The 20744-nt window shown below is 34.2% G+C and overlaps 1 protein-coding gene and 1 long non-coding RNA gene across 3 annotated transcripts; one reads left to right on the top strand and one right to left on the bottom strand.

Moving 5' to 3' along the window:
- The first annotated feature begins 1153 nt into the window (after positions 1-1153).
- On the top strand, positions 1154-12787 carry LOC120343360 (uncharacterized). 2 transcript variants are annotated; one of them, XM_039412512.2, is made up of 17 exons: positions 1154-1258; positions 2056-2175; positions 3188-3316; positions 3854-3925; positions 4605-4667; positions 5509-5586; positions 6147-6242; positions 6327-6434; positions 6790-6889; positions 7256-8044; positions 8754-8789; positions 9058-9139; positions 9359-9457; positions 9630-9694; positions 9866-9944; positions 10145-10234; positions 11407-12787. In XM_039412512.2, exons 1-17 carry the CDS (start codon positions 1196-1198, stop codon positions 11441-11443), a joined length of 2106 nt encoding a protein of 701 aa, XP_039268446.2. In that variant the 5' UTR covers positions 1154-1195; the 3' UTR covers positions 11444-12787. The 2 variants fall into 2 exon arrangements, with proteins under 2 accessions (XP_039268446.2, XP_039268447.2); XM_039412513.2 differs by lacking the exon at positions 9866-9944 and having other exon boundaries at positions 9630-9695.
- Positions 12788-13227: 440 nt separating this feature from the next.
- On the bottom strand, positions 13228-16000 carry LOC144421008 (uncharacterized). Its single transcript, XR_013474870.1, has 2 exons — positions 15579-16000; positions 13228-14907 (listed from the first exon to the last, which is right to left on the bottom strand). It is a non-coding gene; the product is annotated as an uncharacterized LOC144421008 (long non-coding RNA).
- Positions 16001-20744: the final 4744 nt, after the last annotated feature.

Raw genomic sequence — 20744 nt, forward strand, 5'->3', positions numbered from 1 at the left:
TATACCTGTTAGAAAAAAAATGGCATAAATGAAAACAATTTTCAACAGTGGGTCTTACGCAGAATGCCCACACATTTCCATTCAACGTCGTTTGGACCAAATTGAGTCCTATTTGCCAGGCTGATCAACAATATTGAGATATTTTAAAAAAACGAGTTTGAAAGGCAGTGGGAAGCTTTGTTTGACATTTTTATATCTGCCAATATTCAGAAAGTGTTTCACATTGATTGGTTTAACTTATTTTTGTCTCTTTTGTACCGGCGTTGGTAAAAGATATAGAATAAGATGGAAATATGATTATATTGTAATATATTAGAATGTTTGTGAGTCTGGGGGAAATTTTATGTTTGTATAATGATGATGTCACTTGACGCGTAGAGAGAATAAATTTTCCCGCGAAATACCTGATTCTCAAACCTGGTAAATCCCCCGGTCATGCAATGCTAATTTCTGTCAGACCATCACACGAATATATTTTTTTTGGTGGTTGCGTATAGCTATAATGGCCTGGCGTTAAAGCAAAGATATGTTGTTAGTTCTAGAAAGGTCAACTTATAATAGTGACGACAACGTTTCAGTTGTTAATGTTATTGACAGTAGGTCAGAGTGTAATTGAGATTAGAGTAAATATGACTTTTACGGTCTATTCTATAGAAATGAAATTGTCAGAAAATCCTATGATCGCATTCGCATCGAAAGAATTACTTTAAATTCTGTAGCTTCATATAAGCGGTAGTTTCTTCGTGTGCGTTATCGCCAGGACTCTTTGTATATACTTTGATAGTACAATAGAAGGGGAATAATATATCCCTGTATACTGGTATATGTTTGATGTAAACTATTCAAAAACATATGTGCCACTCGACAATGAGGCTGCGAGTCCGAAGGCAGAAAAGCAAGTAAATCGGTAAAACTTGCTACTTCTTTAGAATGAAATCTCAACTGAGTGATGACGAAAGCTCATTGGCATAAACACTAGGAAATTAGAATTTAAATCTGAGTCATCAAAGAAATATTCCGGCGTCAGCATGAAGTTAGTCTTGTATTTTATATCCCCCAAAATTCAGTTTATAAGTAAATGATTCAATAAAATTATGTATTGCTGTTTTTATAACATTGTCAACAAAAATGTGACCTTTGATTTCGCTTTACTAGTGCAGATATTTCAAAGGTTTACTGTTTAATATAACAAGTCATGCCTACGTCCGTATCGTCCTTCGCGAGTTCTGTTGGATCAGTTACGTCAAGACTTGAACGGGTGAGCATGAATTGCGTAAAACGTTTTCAACTGTGGTTACACTATAGGCGAGTAAACTGACACATTTCGACGGATAAGAATAATAGGTTTCGCTGAATGATGCTTAATAATTTTTCCCCTTATTCTTACGTATATTTTACTATTATTATCTAATGCCATAACCCTGCATACCCGGCCGGATTTGGACCATGAGAGGTCCTAGGCTACGCCATCTTTAAGGCCTTTGTTCTATAAATGACGTCACATAGCTATGTGGAATCCACTATGGCGCCATAATAGATCATTCAAACATAGGTAGAATTTATCATTACTACTTTTATTTAAACTAAAATTATTTAAAAGTCATGGTGTCAAAAACCAGACGTCATAATAACGTCATATTTTAAGTATTTTTTGCTTGGATCGATTTTTTCAAAGTTCAACAAAATTATTCATTCGGCCTTTTGATTTTTTATTCTGTCTAAGAGAAAAAAATTGAAATAAAAAGACAAAGATTATTTATCTAATTTAAAAAATTTGACAAATTCCAGTTTTATAAAATGTTAACCCGGTTATCTACTGAAACAAGCTTTTTAAATTAAAAAACGACTTGAAAGGTAAAAATTGAATGTTCAGCCCTCTCAAGCTTAAATCTCCTAGGATTCAGCCTACCTTGCCTTATTACATATCCGACCTGTCTTTATATAATCACACTGAACTCACATGATGTACTCTAGAGTTATTTTTCGTTATGACGATGAGAAAGTAACCGCTCCATAAAGTTGGACTACTGTCTAATAATTGTAATATGTTTTTAGGATTTTAGTGAACTTTTCAGCAGCAAACAGTCACAACGAAATGGTTCACTGCTCGATGTAAACCTTGGCGAGTATGATGAACATCAGTGGAAAAATAGACCTGACACTCCTTTGTTGGGGGTTTGTATTAAACATGAAAGATTACGCCCTAATATAGATATCCTAAATTCAAATTTCAGAGGTGTACTAATGAAATGTAGCCTGTCGCTTTTTTCTTTGCATTAAAAAAGCCACAGCAAGCTTGAACAAAATATACTTTCAACCTATGAGGTGCTTGACAATTTTTTGATAACGGAGCCATTGGACTTAGACATACGTACAGTCTATCCAGTACGATTTATACGAAAACAACAAAAAAATTGACTCGTTAGAAAAAACCGAAAAATCGTTCACGTATCCGCGTGGTCGCAACAGTTCCCAAACGTGAAGTCATTGTCCTATAGGTTACCAACATGCAGAAACATGAAGTCATTGGATCATGACCAGTCTATGGACCTTTTCCGACCTTTGACCCCCTAACAAATCTTCCTATACTTCACCATTGTATAATTTTCGGGGTCATTTTGAGAGTGCTTTTGCGAGCTGACGCCTGTAAAATGTGGTATGTGTTTCAAACCAGATTTATGATTCATCGCATACAACAATCTGTTTTTTAAAAGTACCGGTAAAGAATTTTACCCTGGTCTATCTCAGCTATTTCTACACTAATTTTTTATTACTGCAATTAAATTAGAACTCCTAGGAAGATAGAGTGTTATTGGACTATCTGATTTATATTTAGGTTTCCGAAACACAACTGAAAACTAACAAATAGAGTTCAAAAACGCAAAAACGAGGTATTGTTTACAACCGCGCTTGAAAATTTGTCTGAGGGAGAAAAGTGTCTGGGCGGAGACGAAAACGGAGCATTGTTACGTCACTTTTTGCATCTTGCTGATTGGCCAATGTCACGAAGTAAACGAGGAAGTCGATGCTCGGGGAAAGGTCCATAGGTTACCAACATGCAGAAACATGAAGTCATTGTCCTATAGGTTACCAACATGCAGAAATATGTATATGAAATATATACATTCTGAACCTGATTTACGTTTTATGTGCTTGATTCTGGATATACTCCAAATACTCATTTTAGAGAAGCTATTCTGGATGTCCTATTAAGCGACGTCGTTGGATTGGTTCATCTCATTTGGAAGATATAACAGACGACATCAATGGCAGTATTTCCAAGATAAGATTGCCAATCTTTCGGTACCTTCCTCAGGTCAGTGTAAAACCTACCTTTGGACCGTTAGGTCGGTCATAGTGACCGTTGTTTACATTTATATATTTCTTGAGTCTTGAAAAGTGCCTAAAAGATTGCCAAGAATAAACCCATCGTGTATATGGGTGCATGTGAGGTTAGAAATAAAAAACCAATGTCTCAAAATGCCCTATTTAAACAACTACCCTGGTAATTTTATTCATTAAATAAAATGTAAATGCCATTCACCTCTGGTAGCATTTACTTATATAGCCTTTGCTGGTACAAGAAATTATCAATTCAGCTTATTTATACAAATACACCAGTAATTACATCGATTAATTTAATATTAATAAAATTTCAATAAAAAGCACAATACGCCCATGTAATTGCAATGTTTAAGATCCTAAACGCGAAGTTTCCCTTTTTTGCCTACCTCGTCACATAGACTGCCTTGTTATATAGATTTCCAACATACTGGGAACTTCGCCAAAATTGTATCCACTCCTTCCTATTTCATGTAATGTATTATGAACATACTCTTACTGATACTCACAGCGTCGTAGAAATTCTTTATCTGATCTGAAAGATACTCTGGACGGCATTCCTAAGAGAAACTTATCTTTGTCGGTACGTATTGGCATTGCTATTTTTATGTAGGCTCTTTACTTTTTCGTTGATCTCGGGTGACCAAGGGCGTAGTCCGTCAAAAATTTAATTTTTTTGAAGCAAAATTTATTTGTTTGGCAAAGGGCTTGCTCTCACCTTTCGCTCTAGGTACAAGCGGCCACGGATATTCAAAATCATCCATAAGAAGCTCTTTTCAAACTTCGCTGTAGAAGCTATTCATCTATCTCGGTTGGTTCGTTTGGAGAATGGAATCATATGCCCAAAATATCGAATTGTCAGTAAATGATACAGAAATATAGCAAAATAGTGTTAAAAATCTACATTTTATCTTACTGTAAATGCCTTTAAATAGCTCTTCAAAAAACATACATTATCCTTTTAATATTATTCTTTGGGGGACTGGCTGTCTACGCATATTCTTCAGTCCTTATAAAGATTAGCGAGCCAATACAAAATTATCAAGGACAAACCTTGTCTGTTTGGGTGTGAGGTGAGAGATAAAGATACACATAGTCAGTCTGTCTGCGTGTGAGGTTGGAATACAAAACCGATTCTTTGATATTGAAGTTTTTGAGTAGGGTTCTTTAAATTACATCGCTGACACCGGAGCACAATTTGAGTCATGATACATTTTTAGTGATCAACATAATTACTCTCTACTTACTTGTTTTTTTTTTAGAATTCGCGTGCTGCTTTGGATGATGAGTATATTTTCGAAGACGAAGATAATAATGAAGCGGCGGTGAGTTGAATTGTGTTTATTAACTAAATCAAATTACCGTGAATGAAACATTTTCAGATGAAAATCAGGGTTCACAAACGAGAAGTATTATTATATAAACAGTGGACTGTTTCGAATGTAACGTTTTGTGCTAGGGAGGCATCAAGAAATTGTTTCATGCGAAGGGCCGCATTGGGAGATTGACTTTGACGTCACATTAACTATTCCCATTCGCTGGGAGTGACGGATTTCATGATGACTGACATTGTGAAACCGGAGATGAAGAAACACGAACAGTATATTAAAGCATGCTGTTCGCATGCCGTAGGTTACCTAAACCGTCCTATATACCAGGGCTACTCAACTGACGGACCGCGTACGAATCCGGACCTTTCGAGTATTTTGATTCGGACCGCACCTAATTCTTTATTTTGGATCAATATCCCCACTTTTAAAGTTTCATTCTATAGAATGACTTTCATTGTTTTGAATATACATATGAAACGAACTATAAGACCATAATAAATAATATTGCTAATCCGATAATCTTTAACCGGTCGAGAAAGTGCGCGTTTACGGATGCCGAAATATAATTTCTGAAAACACCGGACCGAAATAATTTGGAAGTTTGTATGCGGATCTTCGGTAAAATTAGTTGAGTATCCCTGCTATATACTATCGCAAGAGTCAAAATATAGTCGCTGTAGTAAATCTATAGCCACTATAGCAGATAAATGTTATGAAGAATTCAGTTAATCTTGTTTAGACATTTATAAATTCAAATAAATAATAAGTGTTACTCGAATTTAAACGAGAGTAACCCGAAATTTTAAATTCAAATTTAATGTAATTTCAACTGCAGGGACTGGTTTTGGAAACACTTGAAGACACGAAGCAGAAGATTGATCGAATTCGAGATTGGGTAAATGAAGCATCACGTGTAAGTATAATCATACTTGGTATGTTTCATTGAAATCTAGCGTTTTTATTAATTTATTGTCGTGCGCTCTTGTAATGCCCATTCATCTCTACACGTCCGATGATCGGCGGTGTAGTGCATCGTGCTCAGCGTTTGGAATACGGCAGAATCCGCAGAGTAATCACACATCTCTGATACTCTGCGCGGATTCGCATGTTCTAATCCTATGCGGCGATAATTATGTGCGAGAGGATTGCTGGGCTCCTCGTCGCCTTAGGGTGGTTTACGTAACCTATGGCCGGTTTCGGCTTTCTTCACTATCAAGTCCTTGGATTTAAAAACAAAATAACTGTCTAACTAATCCATACATGACATGGACTGGTAACCGGACGAAAGGCCGTAGTTCGCCATACAATTGGAACGTCTCGTCCCCTTTCCTTTCCCGTAATTGATATGTTCCTATCATGGTGACATAATAATGATAATCATGATTCTTTTACTAATGCAAAGACAGACAGGGATAATTTTTAACTAGACGTTACTTACTGACCAAATCACTATTTTTTGTTTGATTTGTCTAGATCACAAATCTGAAGGTTGTAGCCAACAACTCGACATGGACAGAAATCAAGCCCAAGGTTTCCCTTATGAATTATTTAATAGACAGAGCTCACGAGGTGCGTTTAATAAAAGTCGATATAACCACATTCAGTTTATTTATTCGCAACAAATAAATTTGTTCAACTCAAATATCCTTTCAGATTGTCATGGATGACAAAAAGCAAGAGTTATTACGTTCATTTCCGCCGAGAAAATGCGATTTTGATTTCCAACCAGTTCCAGTGGGTATGCAACATAGGCGCTCTCAGGTATATTACGCTTTGTTTGTCTTTTCCATCTACATGTAGTTTAAATCTAAAAGTTGTATAGTTTATGATATAAATTGAAAATACTGTAGCAATTATGAACATTGGTTTTCATTGATTGAATTATCGTACTAAAGGTATGACATGCTTCTACTATATTATCGACAAATTATTTATATAGATCAATCAGTTGCTACCAATTTATTTTAATTAATAACCGAGTTAAAACTTCAAGATACATTTGTTTAGTTTTCTAATAATGATTCCCATAGACATTGAGGTTATCTTAAAACATAAATATCCTGATAGGAAATAATTGTGCGAATCAAATTGTATGTAATAGTATGGTATTTTATAGGAGGAGGTTGAGAATATTTGCAATCCGGAGAACGCAGGGTGTACACGTACAGTAAAGAAGCATACGAACATTCATCAGACACCTAAATCTAAAGCTTCAGGTAAGCATCCCCGCTTTATCTTTACTTTATAATGTTCTCACCAACTAACATCTACCTCAAGTCTATATCACCATCTAATATAAATGAACAGTTCCATTTAGGCTCGTATTAACTTAAGCTTGTCGTATATATCGAATTAGAGTTGCAATCTTTTTGGGATCCAAAGCTCTAAATTAGCTTTACTTATTCAAATTGAAAAATATTTATAAACCCATGATTCGAATTGGAGATAACGCTTTCTAATGTATTTCGATTTGACATAGTTTTCACAATAAAGTTTGTGTTTTTCGTAAAATAATTTGAAAAAATGAATCGACAAAAAGTTTATGTAGGTACTATTCATGTTTTGTGTTTTTATATTTGCAGCAAATATAGGTCCCGAAGGAGGTGAATTACGTATTGGAAACTCAGCAATTCTAAAGATACCTGCTGGCGCCTTGATTGAACCAACGGAAATATCAATCGAGGTCATAGATCCAAGATACACAACCTCAGAAGAAGGATTCTATGACATTACACCAACAGTTCGTTGCTCTCCCGATGGATTGACTTTTCCCGAAGATAAACCAGCTCATTTAAGTCTTGCCACATGGGCTCAGAAACCCATAAATATAAAAAACATGACTGTAACCGCATTTAGCTATTCAGACAAGTCAGTAGACGATGCTTTTTCACAAAGTATTCCCATTCACAAAAACAAAATGGTCGAAATTGAATGTCAGCATTTCAGTCGTAAAAAGGTCGCAATAAAGAAAGATGAAAACTTTGATATCCGTTTGCAGTATTTTCTATGCTGTGATTCTCACGATAACTTTACCACAGTTTGCATCGTTTCCGAGGAATACCACGTTCAAAGCTTCCTTGACAAACATCGATTTTGCGAGATTCTCATCCCACCAAGTTCTGAAGTTGTGCTCGAAAAAAACCAACGTTTCACTTCTTTACTGGAAGTTTTTCAACCTACAACGTTCAACTTCTTACCAAATCATCACCAAAGCTTGGATATCAGTGATAAGTTCCTCAAAGAGAAAGGCGGCTCAATCAACAGTATATTAAGTTATACGACAGATGATCCGGCAAAGATTATTTACGACTATTTTGTCAACGAATTCCACCAAAAACGATCTTTGAAATGGCCGGTCCAGATTTATAAAGGTAAATGCAATATTTGTGTTATTTTTTGAAACGTGTAGTCGTTCTCCTCAAAGTTTTTTTGCATGAGAATTTATCCTCGATTTTCTAATAATTTATATGCTAATTAGATTATTTCAAACTGAATTTAAAAAAAAAAAAATGCTTTTGCCGGTTGTACTATATACTTGTGCTTATGATTTTGCTTTTTGTAATTGAACGCCAAACTCAACAATTGTTTATTTAAATATCTGTTCATCGTTCTGGTGGAATATTATATTATAGTGGCATTTATACCAAATCCCGATATGTTCAAAACATTTGTAGTCAACAACGTGAAAACAAAAATATTTGTAAAATAACTTTAGAAAATAATGGAACCAGGAACAACGTTAAGTTTCCTGAAGTGAAAAGTAAAATTACCATTGTGGCCCTTCTCTGCTCGGTGGCACTATTGGCGGCTACAGGCCCCCAGTTGGGAATTGTTGAATTTAACTATCACTCAAAATGTTGGGTCTACTTTCGGATAATCGCAGAAAGATATAATAGCATTCTGTCAACTTCTTCTAAGCAATCAAAGTTGCAAATCTAGAGGTCTATTAGTTGCTTATTATAACACAATTTGTCACAAAACAACAACATTAAGTCTCTTCCATGCTCAGTGAAATTTGCTATTCATTGTAAATACTGTCGCTTCGGAGAAATAAAATATGCTCATTTTCTTTTGTTTCAGGTCCGATGACTGAAAATCGCAACATCATAAAAGAATGTAAGGACTTTATTAGTTTATTATTACTCCTGCTTCAATATATTATACAAAATTTCGGACATATGATTTAATCATAATTATGCTTGTGAATTTGTTTCAAATATTAATCTATATGTTTTGTTTTTGACCGATTGTTTTGCCAAATTCGACTTCGTCGAATTTATACAGTAACTGGATATCAATTTTTTCTGAATTGTTTTTTCTAATACCTCAATATTGTGACTTGTTCTCCAATCAATGTAAAATAGGATATATTTTTAATCCTCAGTGAACACGATGGTTTACGGCGAAACGTCGAAGATAGATATCGCTGGCGGAGAATATCAGATCGGGGGCCAACATTCGTACAGGTAATTGTCAGACTCTTTCAATTTTTTTTTATGCGATATCTTACCTTTTTGTTTACATGCCGGATTTGTTAACAACCTCACCACGTGGATTTTCTGCATGATCGATTCTGACGGCAATGTAAACAACAACCGCCTTGTCCTGTGTTTGCGTGAAATTAGTATAAGGGTAATGCTGCAATATCTTGTATCTATTCATACATCTGAACCAATTTTGAGCAGGACTTTTGGAGCGGTGAAGCGAAGAGAAATAATCGAAGACAGCAAAGAAAGTGGAATGTCAGAAGCTACAATAACAAACACAGAAGCATTGCCATGCAGGTAGACTAGAATTTATTGGTTGATTTGTTTCTGCCTGATCGATTCTGGCGGCAATGTAAACAAGAACCGACTTGCCCTGTGTTTGCGCATAAGTAGTAATATCTCGTATTTATTCATAAACCTGAACTTTTCTTTTTTTCTCAATTTTGTGGCGATTACCAATGACAAATAGAAACAAGAGCAAAGAAAGTGGAATGTCAGAAGCTACAATAACAAACACGAAAGTATTGTCATACAGGTAGACTAGAATTTATTGGTTGATTTGTTCTGCCTGATCGATCCTGGCGGCAATGTAAACAAAAACCGCCTCGCTCTGTGTTTGCGTGAAAGTAGTCCACTGTTAATGCTGTAATAATATCTATTTATATGTATTTATCTCTTATCCTGAACTCTCCTTTTTCAATTGCCGGCAAAACCCTCGTGCCGAATTGCCTACTCAAAATGATTCGGCGAAGACAATAGAAAATACGGAAGTATTGAAATGCAGGTAGAATTTATTGGTTAAAGATTGTTGTCTGGGAGAAATACTTGCACCCAACACGGAGTGTCCAAAGCTCTACTTCCTAATCCCTTTTCAAACTCCCTTTGAATGGCTTAGTTGACTTGGCCATTTGCATCATAACTTTAGTGACTTATGGTAAGTGTTACAATATCACCAAATTTTGAGCAACTATTATTTTACCTCAGCTTACCACCAAAAGTCAAGTCGAATGGCATCATCATAACGAACGGTCCTGAACATTTAGATGAGAAAGAGAAGAAATCTTCGAGATCAAAGTAAATTATTTCTCAGCGTTTCCATTCATCTTGTTGTTATAAATATTGATTCAAAACATTTTCCGGCCGTAATATTCTTTTTTCGCCTTCTTCCTATTCAACAAAAAATAAACGTTGTTCTTTATATAGTTTTTGCCGCCGAACCCAAGTATACTTCAATTCCCTATACTTTAACTTCGGCGCTCCAGTAGTATGTGTACCAATATGGAGGTAAATAATTTTGTTCGCCTATTTTAAATTAAGTTGTGTAAAGGGGCGGAAGCCTATGGGACGGGGGGTATATTCACTTGACTAACACAAACAGTCTCCAAACTCGTAATAGAACTAAAATAAGGAAACTCGGAATGAAATTGTTGCCTAACCCTAATCTGGTACACACTACAGGAGTACCTCAACTTCGAAAAATTTTAATAACAATCTCTGGTTAGGGATATAAGAGAGTCTCCTTATAGGTGTTTTACGTTCAATGGCTCTGTTATATTATTGATCTAATCATGAGTATATTATTTCTCAGCGTTTCCATTCATCTTGTTGTTATGAATATTGTTAAAAAGATATTTTCCGACCGTAGAACTTTTCCTTCGCCGTTTTCTTCCTCCGAACCCAATTATAATTTAACTTCGAATAATCTTGATAGCAATCTCTGGTTAGGGATACAACACTTCTTCCGATAGGTGTTTTACGCTTAATTAACTCGCTATTTTATCTATCCAATCATGATAGAAGTTCTGCTGATCCTAATATCGGCATTTAACGATTGAACAAAAGCTTGACTATATTAATAAAGTATAAGTATAATAAATATTTTGTTGTATCGATTGGGTTTCTGCGGGACCAACAACTTAACTTTTCGGCTTTAGCGCCGGTGGATCCGTATTGCAAATATTGCAAGGTTGCTGTAGCAAGATTGAAGATTACTATCTTATAACCTAGGTCATAGGTTATCAACGTGCTCCATACGGAACCCAAGGGATGCGCAAGAGAAACCAAGGGGCTCCGCGAGCTATCCGTTTACTTGATAAAATAATTACTTGGCTAATTTTGTTCCTATTCAAAAGACATTTTTATTCACCTATTTTTGTTATTCTGTTTGTATTTCAATTCCGAAATCATCTTTCTTGATATCGGTATCACATTTGATAAATAATTAACACAATATTTTCATGATTTAGACATCACAACAAAAAAGCAAATTGCGTGATTCAATAAAAGGATTCCATAGTTGATACTTCGGATTCTAACCTGTAACACCTGACTCGTTCTTACATCTTCGACATTTCATTTTTGGATACGAAGTGAACCTACAAACCGTTTTGCTAATTATGACATTGTTCCAGTATAATTTCCCATGAACTATGACGTATTGTTCACCAGCATTGACATTACTTTTGAAATCAACATATTATTTTGCAACTAACGTATCATATCATCACCCTCCACTGCCTTGATAGGCAATGCCCAAACAAGAACACCATGGTCATCTTGAAAATGTTGGATTTTGCAAATTAGTTGCACTTATTGAGATCGAATATGTCTCATGACTATTCAATCTTTCCATGTTTGCACAAATAAGGAAGGGGCGATGACTCATAATTATATCATTCATATTATTATATTATTCATATCTTCAGAGAATTTTGGTGTGAGATAGAAGGCTATTTCTTGATTTACTTATACTCTACACGCTGCTACTATTGTTCCTTTCTGTGAAACATTCACGTAAAAAACTACAAATGTAATATTTCTCCCAATTGTCAACAACTAAAATCGATTATATATGGCACCCTAGACATCTCTGCATAATGTATCTTGCGTTGAATTATAGATAACTTTCAGTTTTATGTTTGTATATACCAGTAATAGGTGCCTTGCTTAACTTTTTATGCTATATACATACAGAATATATATATGTACAGCATACAGGCCCAATTTTTGTTATATCCGGCCCGTTGGGTAATTCAATCTGATCCGCCTGTTGCTGTCACAACCAAACTGAAATCAAATTTTGATGTTTCAGCTAAAATAGATGGAGGAGAATAGAAGGAATTTGTTGAGATTGCGCTTAAATTTAGTTTTGGCACGAGGCTTATTGTTTCCACCTTAGCTTTGTAACACTGTAAATATTGTTCATAAAATGAAACTTCCACGTCACACTTACATGGCCCGCCATTCTGAGTGGGCAAAATGTTTGGCTCTTGGTTCAAAAACCTTGCCCATCCCTGGTTTATACCAATGTGGATTAATTTCGTTCGCCTACTTTACATCAAGTTGTGTAAGGGACTGAAACCTATGGGCAGGGCGTACATTCATTTGGCTAACACAGACAGCCCCGAAGTCGTAATAGAACTAAATAAAAAAATCGGAATAAAATTATGGCCTAACCCTAGTCAGGTACACACACTACGGGAGTACCCAGGGTAGTATCATTGACGAGTCTTAACACCCAATAAAATTGGGTATTAAATTTTATTTTAAAATTGAAGCGGTATAGTTTTTCGAGTTTGGACAAATTCATTTATTTGACTGTATTTAATAATATACTTTTTCACCGAACTTCAATTTCTATTTTCATGTTTTCGAGATGCATAATTTAGATATCGGTAATAACTTACGCAAGCGCAAATGTTTGTGGTTGCTTAGAGATTCGTTCCAGCCATTGGGATTGAAGTCTCATTTTTAGTATCTACCCTCTTTACTCCAATTCTAATATTAAATAACATAAAAGTACCGTACTTATCGAACACGCTACTTTTATATTTATTGGCCACAACGCCCAATTTTTACCCTTCATCTGTCTGTTTTTGGTCACTAGCTTTCTACTACTATACTACTTTCGGTACTCCTGTAATATTCAAACCAAGATGAGGGACACCGGAACGTAGGATATGTGCCAGGTTAGTGTTAGGCCATAATTTTATTCAAATTTATTTTAGTTCTATTACGAGTTCGAGGACTAGCCCAGTGACTCCCGTAGTATTTGTAACTGGAATCATGGCCAACTCTTAACTAGTACACATACTACGTTCCGGTGTCCGCCATCTTGGTTCACATACACCGGGAGTACCCTACTTTCCGTTTCACTCGTCAAAGCATACAGTAACGTTGTTCTGGTAGTAACTATGAAGCCAAAATCAATATGTGATTTACCTATCAGTTTGTGTAATAATTGTCGACTGCAGTTCAATTAATCCATCTGAAATAACCCTTTCAAAACATATCCGTATCACTACTGAGCCGCGTTATATATTGATGTTCAAAAGTATGTTGTTTAGTCGCATATTTCAGACTGAATCTCAATTGGTTCACTACATTCTTCGTTCCAAAATTCGATGCTTAATATTTTAACTTTTTGAGTGCAATGGTCTAATCCAGGTGTGTGCAAACTTTAATGCAGCAGGGCCAGATACAAATAACTGGGTGGATCCGCGGGCCGCACTCCCTTATAACATAGGCTTTCAAGTAATTGCATGTACAAAAATTAAACAAAATTAAAAACTCGCTTCATGGGCGGCACACCATTCAAAATGATCACAATCACAATTTTCCCTTGCGGGCCGCATTTAGTTTTTTTTTTTTTTTTTCATTGTTATAACTTTATCGTGAGGCTCTGTAAATATTTGTCAACCTCTTCACGCGCTCCATAACTCCAAAAGTTTGAACCCCTGCTAAACTAAAGTTGCCTCGTGGAAGTAAAAACAACATTTAACCCAATTATCTGACATGATTGGTATGACGTGTCCTCATATTAATTGTGCAAAGTGTGCCTCAACATAACATAACCATACTAACAATATACTTGAATGAGTTGACTCGTAGACAATTTTATTAACATTTGTACATCAATGTCATTAAAAAGTTGGGTAAACCCGTAGTGTGCAAATCAAGATGGCGGACATCGCAACGTAGTATGTGTACCAGGTTAGGGTTAGGCAATAATTTCAGGTACAAATACTACAGAAGTCACTTGGCTAGTCCCCGAACTTAATAGAACTAAAATAATAAAAATTGAAATAAGACTATAGCCTAACCCCAACCTGACTACGTTCCGGTGTCCGCCATCTTGGTTCACATACTACGGAAGCGCCAAAAGTTGAACTTTTCTGCATGAAATACTGATTGAATGATTAATTCTGGCCCCGAATAAAATACAGATAATTTGGTACAGTGGGAAAAAACAGCTGTCATTGATGATGTGACACATATATTTGCTTTCCACTTTAGTAATGGCTTGAGATAACAGACTTGATTAAGTTGGATTAAATTTTCTGCTTTGCTGGGTGTTCATTTACTTGTCAATATAACCAGAGTCTACGAGATTAATTTACTCAGTTTACTTTTATTTTATACTAAAATAAATTAACATATTTAAATGGGTTGAGAGAAAAGGGAAGTTGATTAATATGTTTTTTTTCTTCAGTAGTTATAATGTTACAGCTATGGATACAAGTATGGCCGATAACAACTAAGAAATTAAAATTAATGAAATATACATACACAAAGCATACACAAATATATGCGATAATTCACAAATTATACAAGTAACGTGTTTCTAGTGCACACAATTATCATTATAATACTTTAAACTGTTCTGTTAGAGTTTCGACATTTTCATCTCGAAGTTGTCCGTCTGTTAACCTGTAAACCTCGTAATCGTCATCTGCAAATATTTCTTTCTAAATACAGAAAAACGTTATTTAATTTGTTTGAAATAACTCATTAACACGATAGTTCAATATTGAATGAATAAAAATAAAAGAAATAAATAATAAAATCCAAATTAACAAAATTGTTTTTGTTCATTCTACTTTATTTCAACAACTTTTGGGAATTTTGAATCCAAAAAAAATATTAAATTTTAAATCACCGATCGCATTTTCAAGAAACTCTGGGCTTAAGTCTCAAGAAAACGTTTCGTCAATCAGATCAAATACATAAAATAAACGGTTTTAGAACAAGTTTCAATTTTGCAACGTAAGTCATTATATGATCGGTCGAACATTCTTCAAAAAACTTCAATTTGCAGTGACGAATTTTAATTAAAAATATGGTAGAGATTTATGATTGAAATTTTTATCGTGCATCTGATAACTGGCCCAATTTAGCGCAATACGGCTCGACTGGGAGATGTAAATGTTTTAATTAACAGCTACCAATGCCGCTAGAACACACAAAATAGTTGAATTTGATAAACTTTCCAAAAGTTTCATCAGTGAGTATTTAGCTTTGTGGTAAACAAGGCACTACTAACAACCCCAATAATTAATTCATAGATTCATACTTGACTGATAAAAATGGCAATTATATAATTCACCAAACTACATAATTGAAATATCGAATCGCTTACTTTGCCGATAACGTTCATATCCATAATTTCCTTTTCCGTGTAGATCTGTGAAACAAAAAATATTTGAGTATTCAACCACATGTTTTGGTGAACCATTGTGAAAAATCCCTATAAATTTCAAAAGATCGGTTTAATATTTATGTGCACGAGACTAATTTGAAGTAAGGGATTGTATTAGCTAATGTGGGCCCCACTTAAAAAAAATTGCGCTTGGCTTACTTTTAATAGAAATATAAATAATGACTGAAATTTTATGATGGGAAATCAACTTTGTTTTTACCTTCTACTTAAGTAGACTACAAAATCACGATTTCAAATCTAAATGCTTTTGAATTCTCTATTTGTTGCTATTAAATACTATAAGTCCTTTTTCAGCTGTTTTTACTTATCGATTTTAATCGATAAGTATGTTGATAGGTAATTGTCTGTCTGTTTGTCTGTTTGTTTGTCTGTCTGTCTGTCTGTCTGTTAGATGCACGCGTTAATTAATTAGTTATTAATTAATTAGTGATGGGACACAAGGTGTCACTAAGGAGTAAGACTGCTGTTTTGGGGGATCCCCTAACTTTCGATCGATAAGTCTTCGACCTCTGACCGATATTCTCGTTTTATTTATTAGCAATAAAATAATACGTATTTGACGTTTTGATTCAGGATTCAAAAATTCGGCATTCGGGAAATTTTGAATGATATAAATTGATAAAATAAAAATTGACCTCTCATCTAAAAGAAATGTCACAATACTGTTGAGCTTCACCTGAGAAAGCTGGCGATAAAGAAGATTCTTTGCTGTTATCTGAAAAAATATTAACATCAGATATTTTCTTGTAAATTGAAAAATAGGGAGAGTATCAGAAATGTCTTGTTTCACATGGTCAAATATTATGAGAGAACTTGGAAATAAATACAAACTTCTACAAAACTATAGTTAGAATTATATATTCATTTCATATATCATGTTATTGAAAAATATCTCGACTTTCTAAATCCACTTTTCCCAACGTGGTAGAAATTTCCTCCCGGAGAGGAATTTTGTTGTTCTTGTGGCGAAATTTCGCTTAGTATTTGCTATATTTTCGGTACTCCTGTAGTATGTGAACCAAGATGGCGGACACCAAAACTTAGTATGTGTACCAGGTTAGGGTTAGACCATAATTTCAAGTACAAATACTACGGGAGTCATTTGGCCAGTCGTCGAACTCGTAAAAGAACTAAAATAAGGAAAATTGGAATACAATTATATCCTAACCCTATCCTGGTACACATGCTACGGGAGCGCCCATTAATATAATACCTATTTATGAAAACAATATAAACCGTTTAAACAACAAAATCGGACGGGACTTGTGTATAGAAACTAGTTAAGTGTCTATTAAAAATAGAACAGATCAAGTATGTTTTATGCATAGTGAGGCAGAAGTAGAGAGTTCCAATATAGACGAAAGAAGGAATTTAGCGATAAAGATCGGTAATTGGATATTGAAACATTGTGTGGCGCTGTACGATAACCAGCTTTCTTTCCGCTCACCGCACAATTTGTATTTTTATTTATTTTTTATTTTGCCAGCTGGAAAAACTAAACTTGACAATGAATATAGCATATCTAGGACAAAATCAAAAAATATTATATGTAATATTTTATTGTAAATACGGTTTAGGCACCTTAATGTCGAGTCATATGACTCGTCCACCATAAATGCAAGTATATATCAGCTCTTCGCGCTTCCTTAGGGTGTTACTTAGCTTTTTATATATTCTTTTAACAAATGTTAAAGTGTTATTTATGTGAACACGAAATCGTAGTAAACAAAAAATTGAATTTAAGAATTACATCCAATTGTACCCTCATCCGTATAACAAATTCAGGTATGTGCATATCAATTGCGTTCAGTAAAAGTTTTCAACAATCCCCAGCCCAAACTCAAGTGAAAAAAATGAATATATATGTTTTTGGGCACTCCCGTAGCATGTGTACCAGGTTAGGGTTAGGCAATAATTTGCCAAGTAAATATCCCTTCTGCCCATATGTTTCAGTCCCTTTACACAACATGATGTAAAGTAGTCGAACAAGCTTAGTTACTTCCATATTGGTACACATACTTTCGGAGCGCCTGTTATTGTGCAATTTTGAACTCTCGAGAGAAATTTGGAAAAAGAAATAAAATGAAAAACACATGTAACATGTAGAACTAAAATAAGGGTCAAGATAGAACTAACGTGTGTTGAGTCAATAATCCATGCTTTGATCCGATAATAGTTTATTTCATCAAAATCTCCGCATTTCTGCAAAAAAAAAACAAGAAAAATGAATGTTTCAGTTGATACTCGGGTATTTTACAATTAAGATACGACAACAAGAAGCATCACTGATATCCAAGGGTTAGAAAAATTTTTAAACAAGGAATTGGGATTAATAAAATATCACACGCAGTACATTGTAATGTCCGAAACTGTTTATTTTACAATTTAATACATGAGACCAGTTCAAAAATATTTGTAGTATCTAATTTTCACAGAAGTTTATTTTTAAACAACAATTGGTTTTAATTAATTTAAACATTTCTTTGTCTAGTCACAAATAGCAATTGTCACACTTTACCTTGGTGCCAGATATTGAATATTTATTCATAATTCTCCCCCTCGAATGAAACCTCTTGCTTTCTAACGTAATATAGAGATTTCTTCTTAGAAATATTGATAATCGAGATGAATAACAATGTACAAATACTAACGATGAACCAAATATTTTATTCAAAAGCAATCGAAGTTATGCAAAATTAATTGAATAAATATTATTTTGCGGCAACTAGACCAACTTTAATTGTTTATCATTTATACCAAAACCCTAAAAAATATCGCATCTTTCGTATAATATATTCAAACAATTATTTAAAAATCAGGAAATTGTAGATTTGGCGCTTTTCCTTCTTATTAAATGAGCATTACTTACTTCATATTGAAAAGGAAAAGAATGCCCTCTAAATATGCTGTTAAATCTGTTTAAAAATTTCACTTTTGTAGGAAATTTACATGAACATGTAGTATACACTATTAAAATCGCTTTGATTAATGAAAACATCATATTTATTCGAAAATTCAGTGCTGAGCAATGTTACATTACCTAATGTTTCGAAATGACTAAATGAGTATTTGAGTTAATATTATCTAGTTTCTAGGACACTGCACGCTTGATCGCCACAGGGTGCTTTATACGTCGAAATACAGTATAGTCGGCCGCCACTAAGCTTTCTGACAAACATAAATAAAAGTCAAATACAAGTATTTGAATAATATCCATAGTTAGCTGTGAAATTCTACCATACAATCGACTAAGGCAGCACTTTTATATTGCAAAACACTGCATGAAAAAGTTTTGATAGGGCATATGTTGATCGACCAGTATAGCCTTTATTTAAGAGATATTTCACTACACTGAATGTTCAATATCTTTACTTACCAAAAAATGGGTTTTTTGTTAAATTTTATCTTAGTTTTTATACGGGAATTTACCGAAATAAATTAGGCGTTGTTGAAATATTTGAAATCGGTGGTTCTGCATCGGAGAAATATTGTTTAGAATTATTGTTTGTTGTCGTCGGTATTATTACTTGAAGAAATCCAGTTGTCATATTTTTTTTCTATTAGCCTTATTATTTTGTTAATATAATAAACAAGGTGCGTGAATTGCAATTTTGATGACGTCATCACACACAAGAAATGAATCACATAGAAGCATAGAATCACATAGAAATCTTTGAATAAATATAAGGAATAGCCTTTAACAATCTTTAACCACTTGAAGTTTCAAAGCAATTGATCCAGTAATTGAAGAGAAGTGATTTATTCATAACAAGAATAAAAAGACGTCTAACAACAACATAATAACAAAACTATCCGTAGGTACAATTCGTGGAAAAAATCTAATGTGTACAAAATACAAATACTTTAAGGTGACAGTTCTCGAAAGCTTTTCGGGGAGTTGACTTGCTGTACCAGGGTTTCAACCGTGTGATATGCATGAAGTTTTTAGTTCATTACGCTGTAAATGAATCTCACTTCACAACACTTATATTATTGAGAAATCCTAAATAAGTAAGGTTGCCATACCTGTTTTCAAAGGTAGCCTAAATTATTTTCTAATATAAAACAAAATCTTTTGTGTACAAAATACAAATACTCTAAGCCTAAGGGAAGGAACATCCTCTAATCCTTTTCGGGGAATCGACTTGCCGTACCAGGGTTTTAACCGTGTGATATTCATGAAGTTTGTAGATAGAGTATTACGCTGTTGATGAAACTCACTTCGCAACACTTATATTACCGGGATATCTTGAAGAAATCGTGTTGTCATACCTGTTTTTACCATTAGCCGTATCATTTGCTAATATAATAATAAATCTATTGTGTACATAATGTAAATACTTTATGGGGAGATTAAAAAAAAAAAAAAAAAAAAAGGGAGATTGCTCCTCAAAACTTTTCGGGAAGTCGACTTGCCCTACCAGGATTTTAACCGTGTGATATTTATGAAGTTCATAGTTCATTACAATGTTAATGAAACTCACCTCGCAACATTTGTAGCACCCAGAATTCTTAAAGAAATTATGTCGTCATACCTGTTTTTAACGATAGCCTAAATCCTAAATAATTTTTAAATATAATAAAAAATCGGATGCGTACAAAATACTAATATTATATGGGAACATTCCATACAACGTTTTCGGGGAGTAACCTTTTCATATCAATGTTTTAGCCATTCAAGGTTTAGTAATATTCAAGGTTTTGTAATATTCATAAAGTTCGTGGTTACGCTGCTAGCGAAACTCACTGTTCATTGTTTTCAGGGCCTCTGCAGTATGACAGGTTATTTTTATATGGGTCGTTCGATAATATAAAATTAATAGAAAAAAAATAAACAGGAAATTGTTGTTAAAGTTCGCTGTAAGTTTACAAATTTCAATGAGCAAAAACAATATTAAGAATAACATGATCCCTCTCCACAAAAGAGCAAGTATATTTGTGAGATTTGGTTTGATCATAATCTAACTTTTTCAGACGGAATAACATATGGCTTTAATAAATAGCAAAATATACTTGCTATTTTTTGGAAAAAGATTGCGTTATTCTCATTTTTCTTTATAATACTATCTTTTTCAAGCATCCTTG

The sequence above is a fragment of the Styela clava genome, chromosome 3 (genome assembly GCF_964204865.1).
Source record: "Styela clava chromosome 3, kaStyClav1.hap1.2, whole genome shotgun sequence".
In the NCBI taxonomy this organism is placed as follows: Eukaryota; Metazoa; Chordata; class Ascidiacea; order Stolidobranchia; family Styelidae; genus Styela; species Styela clava.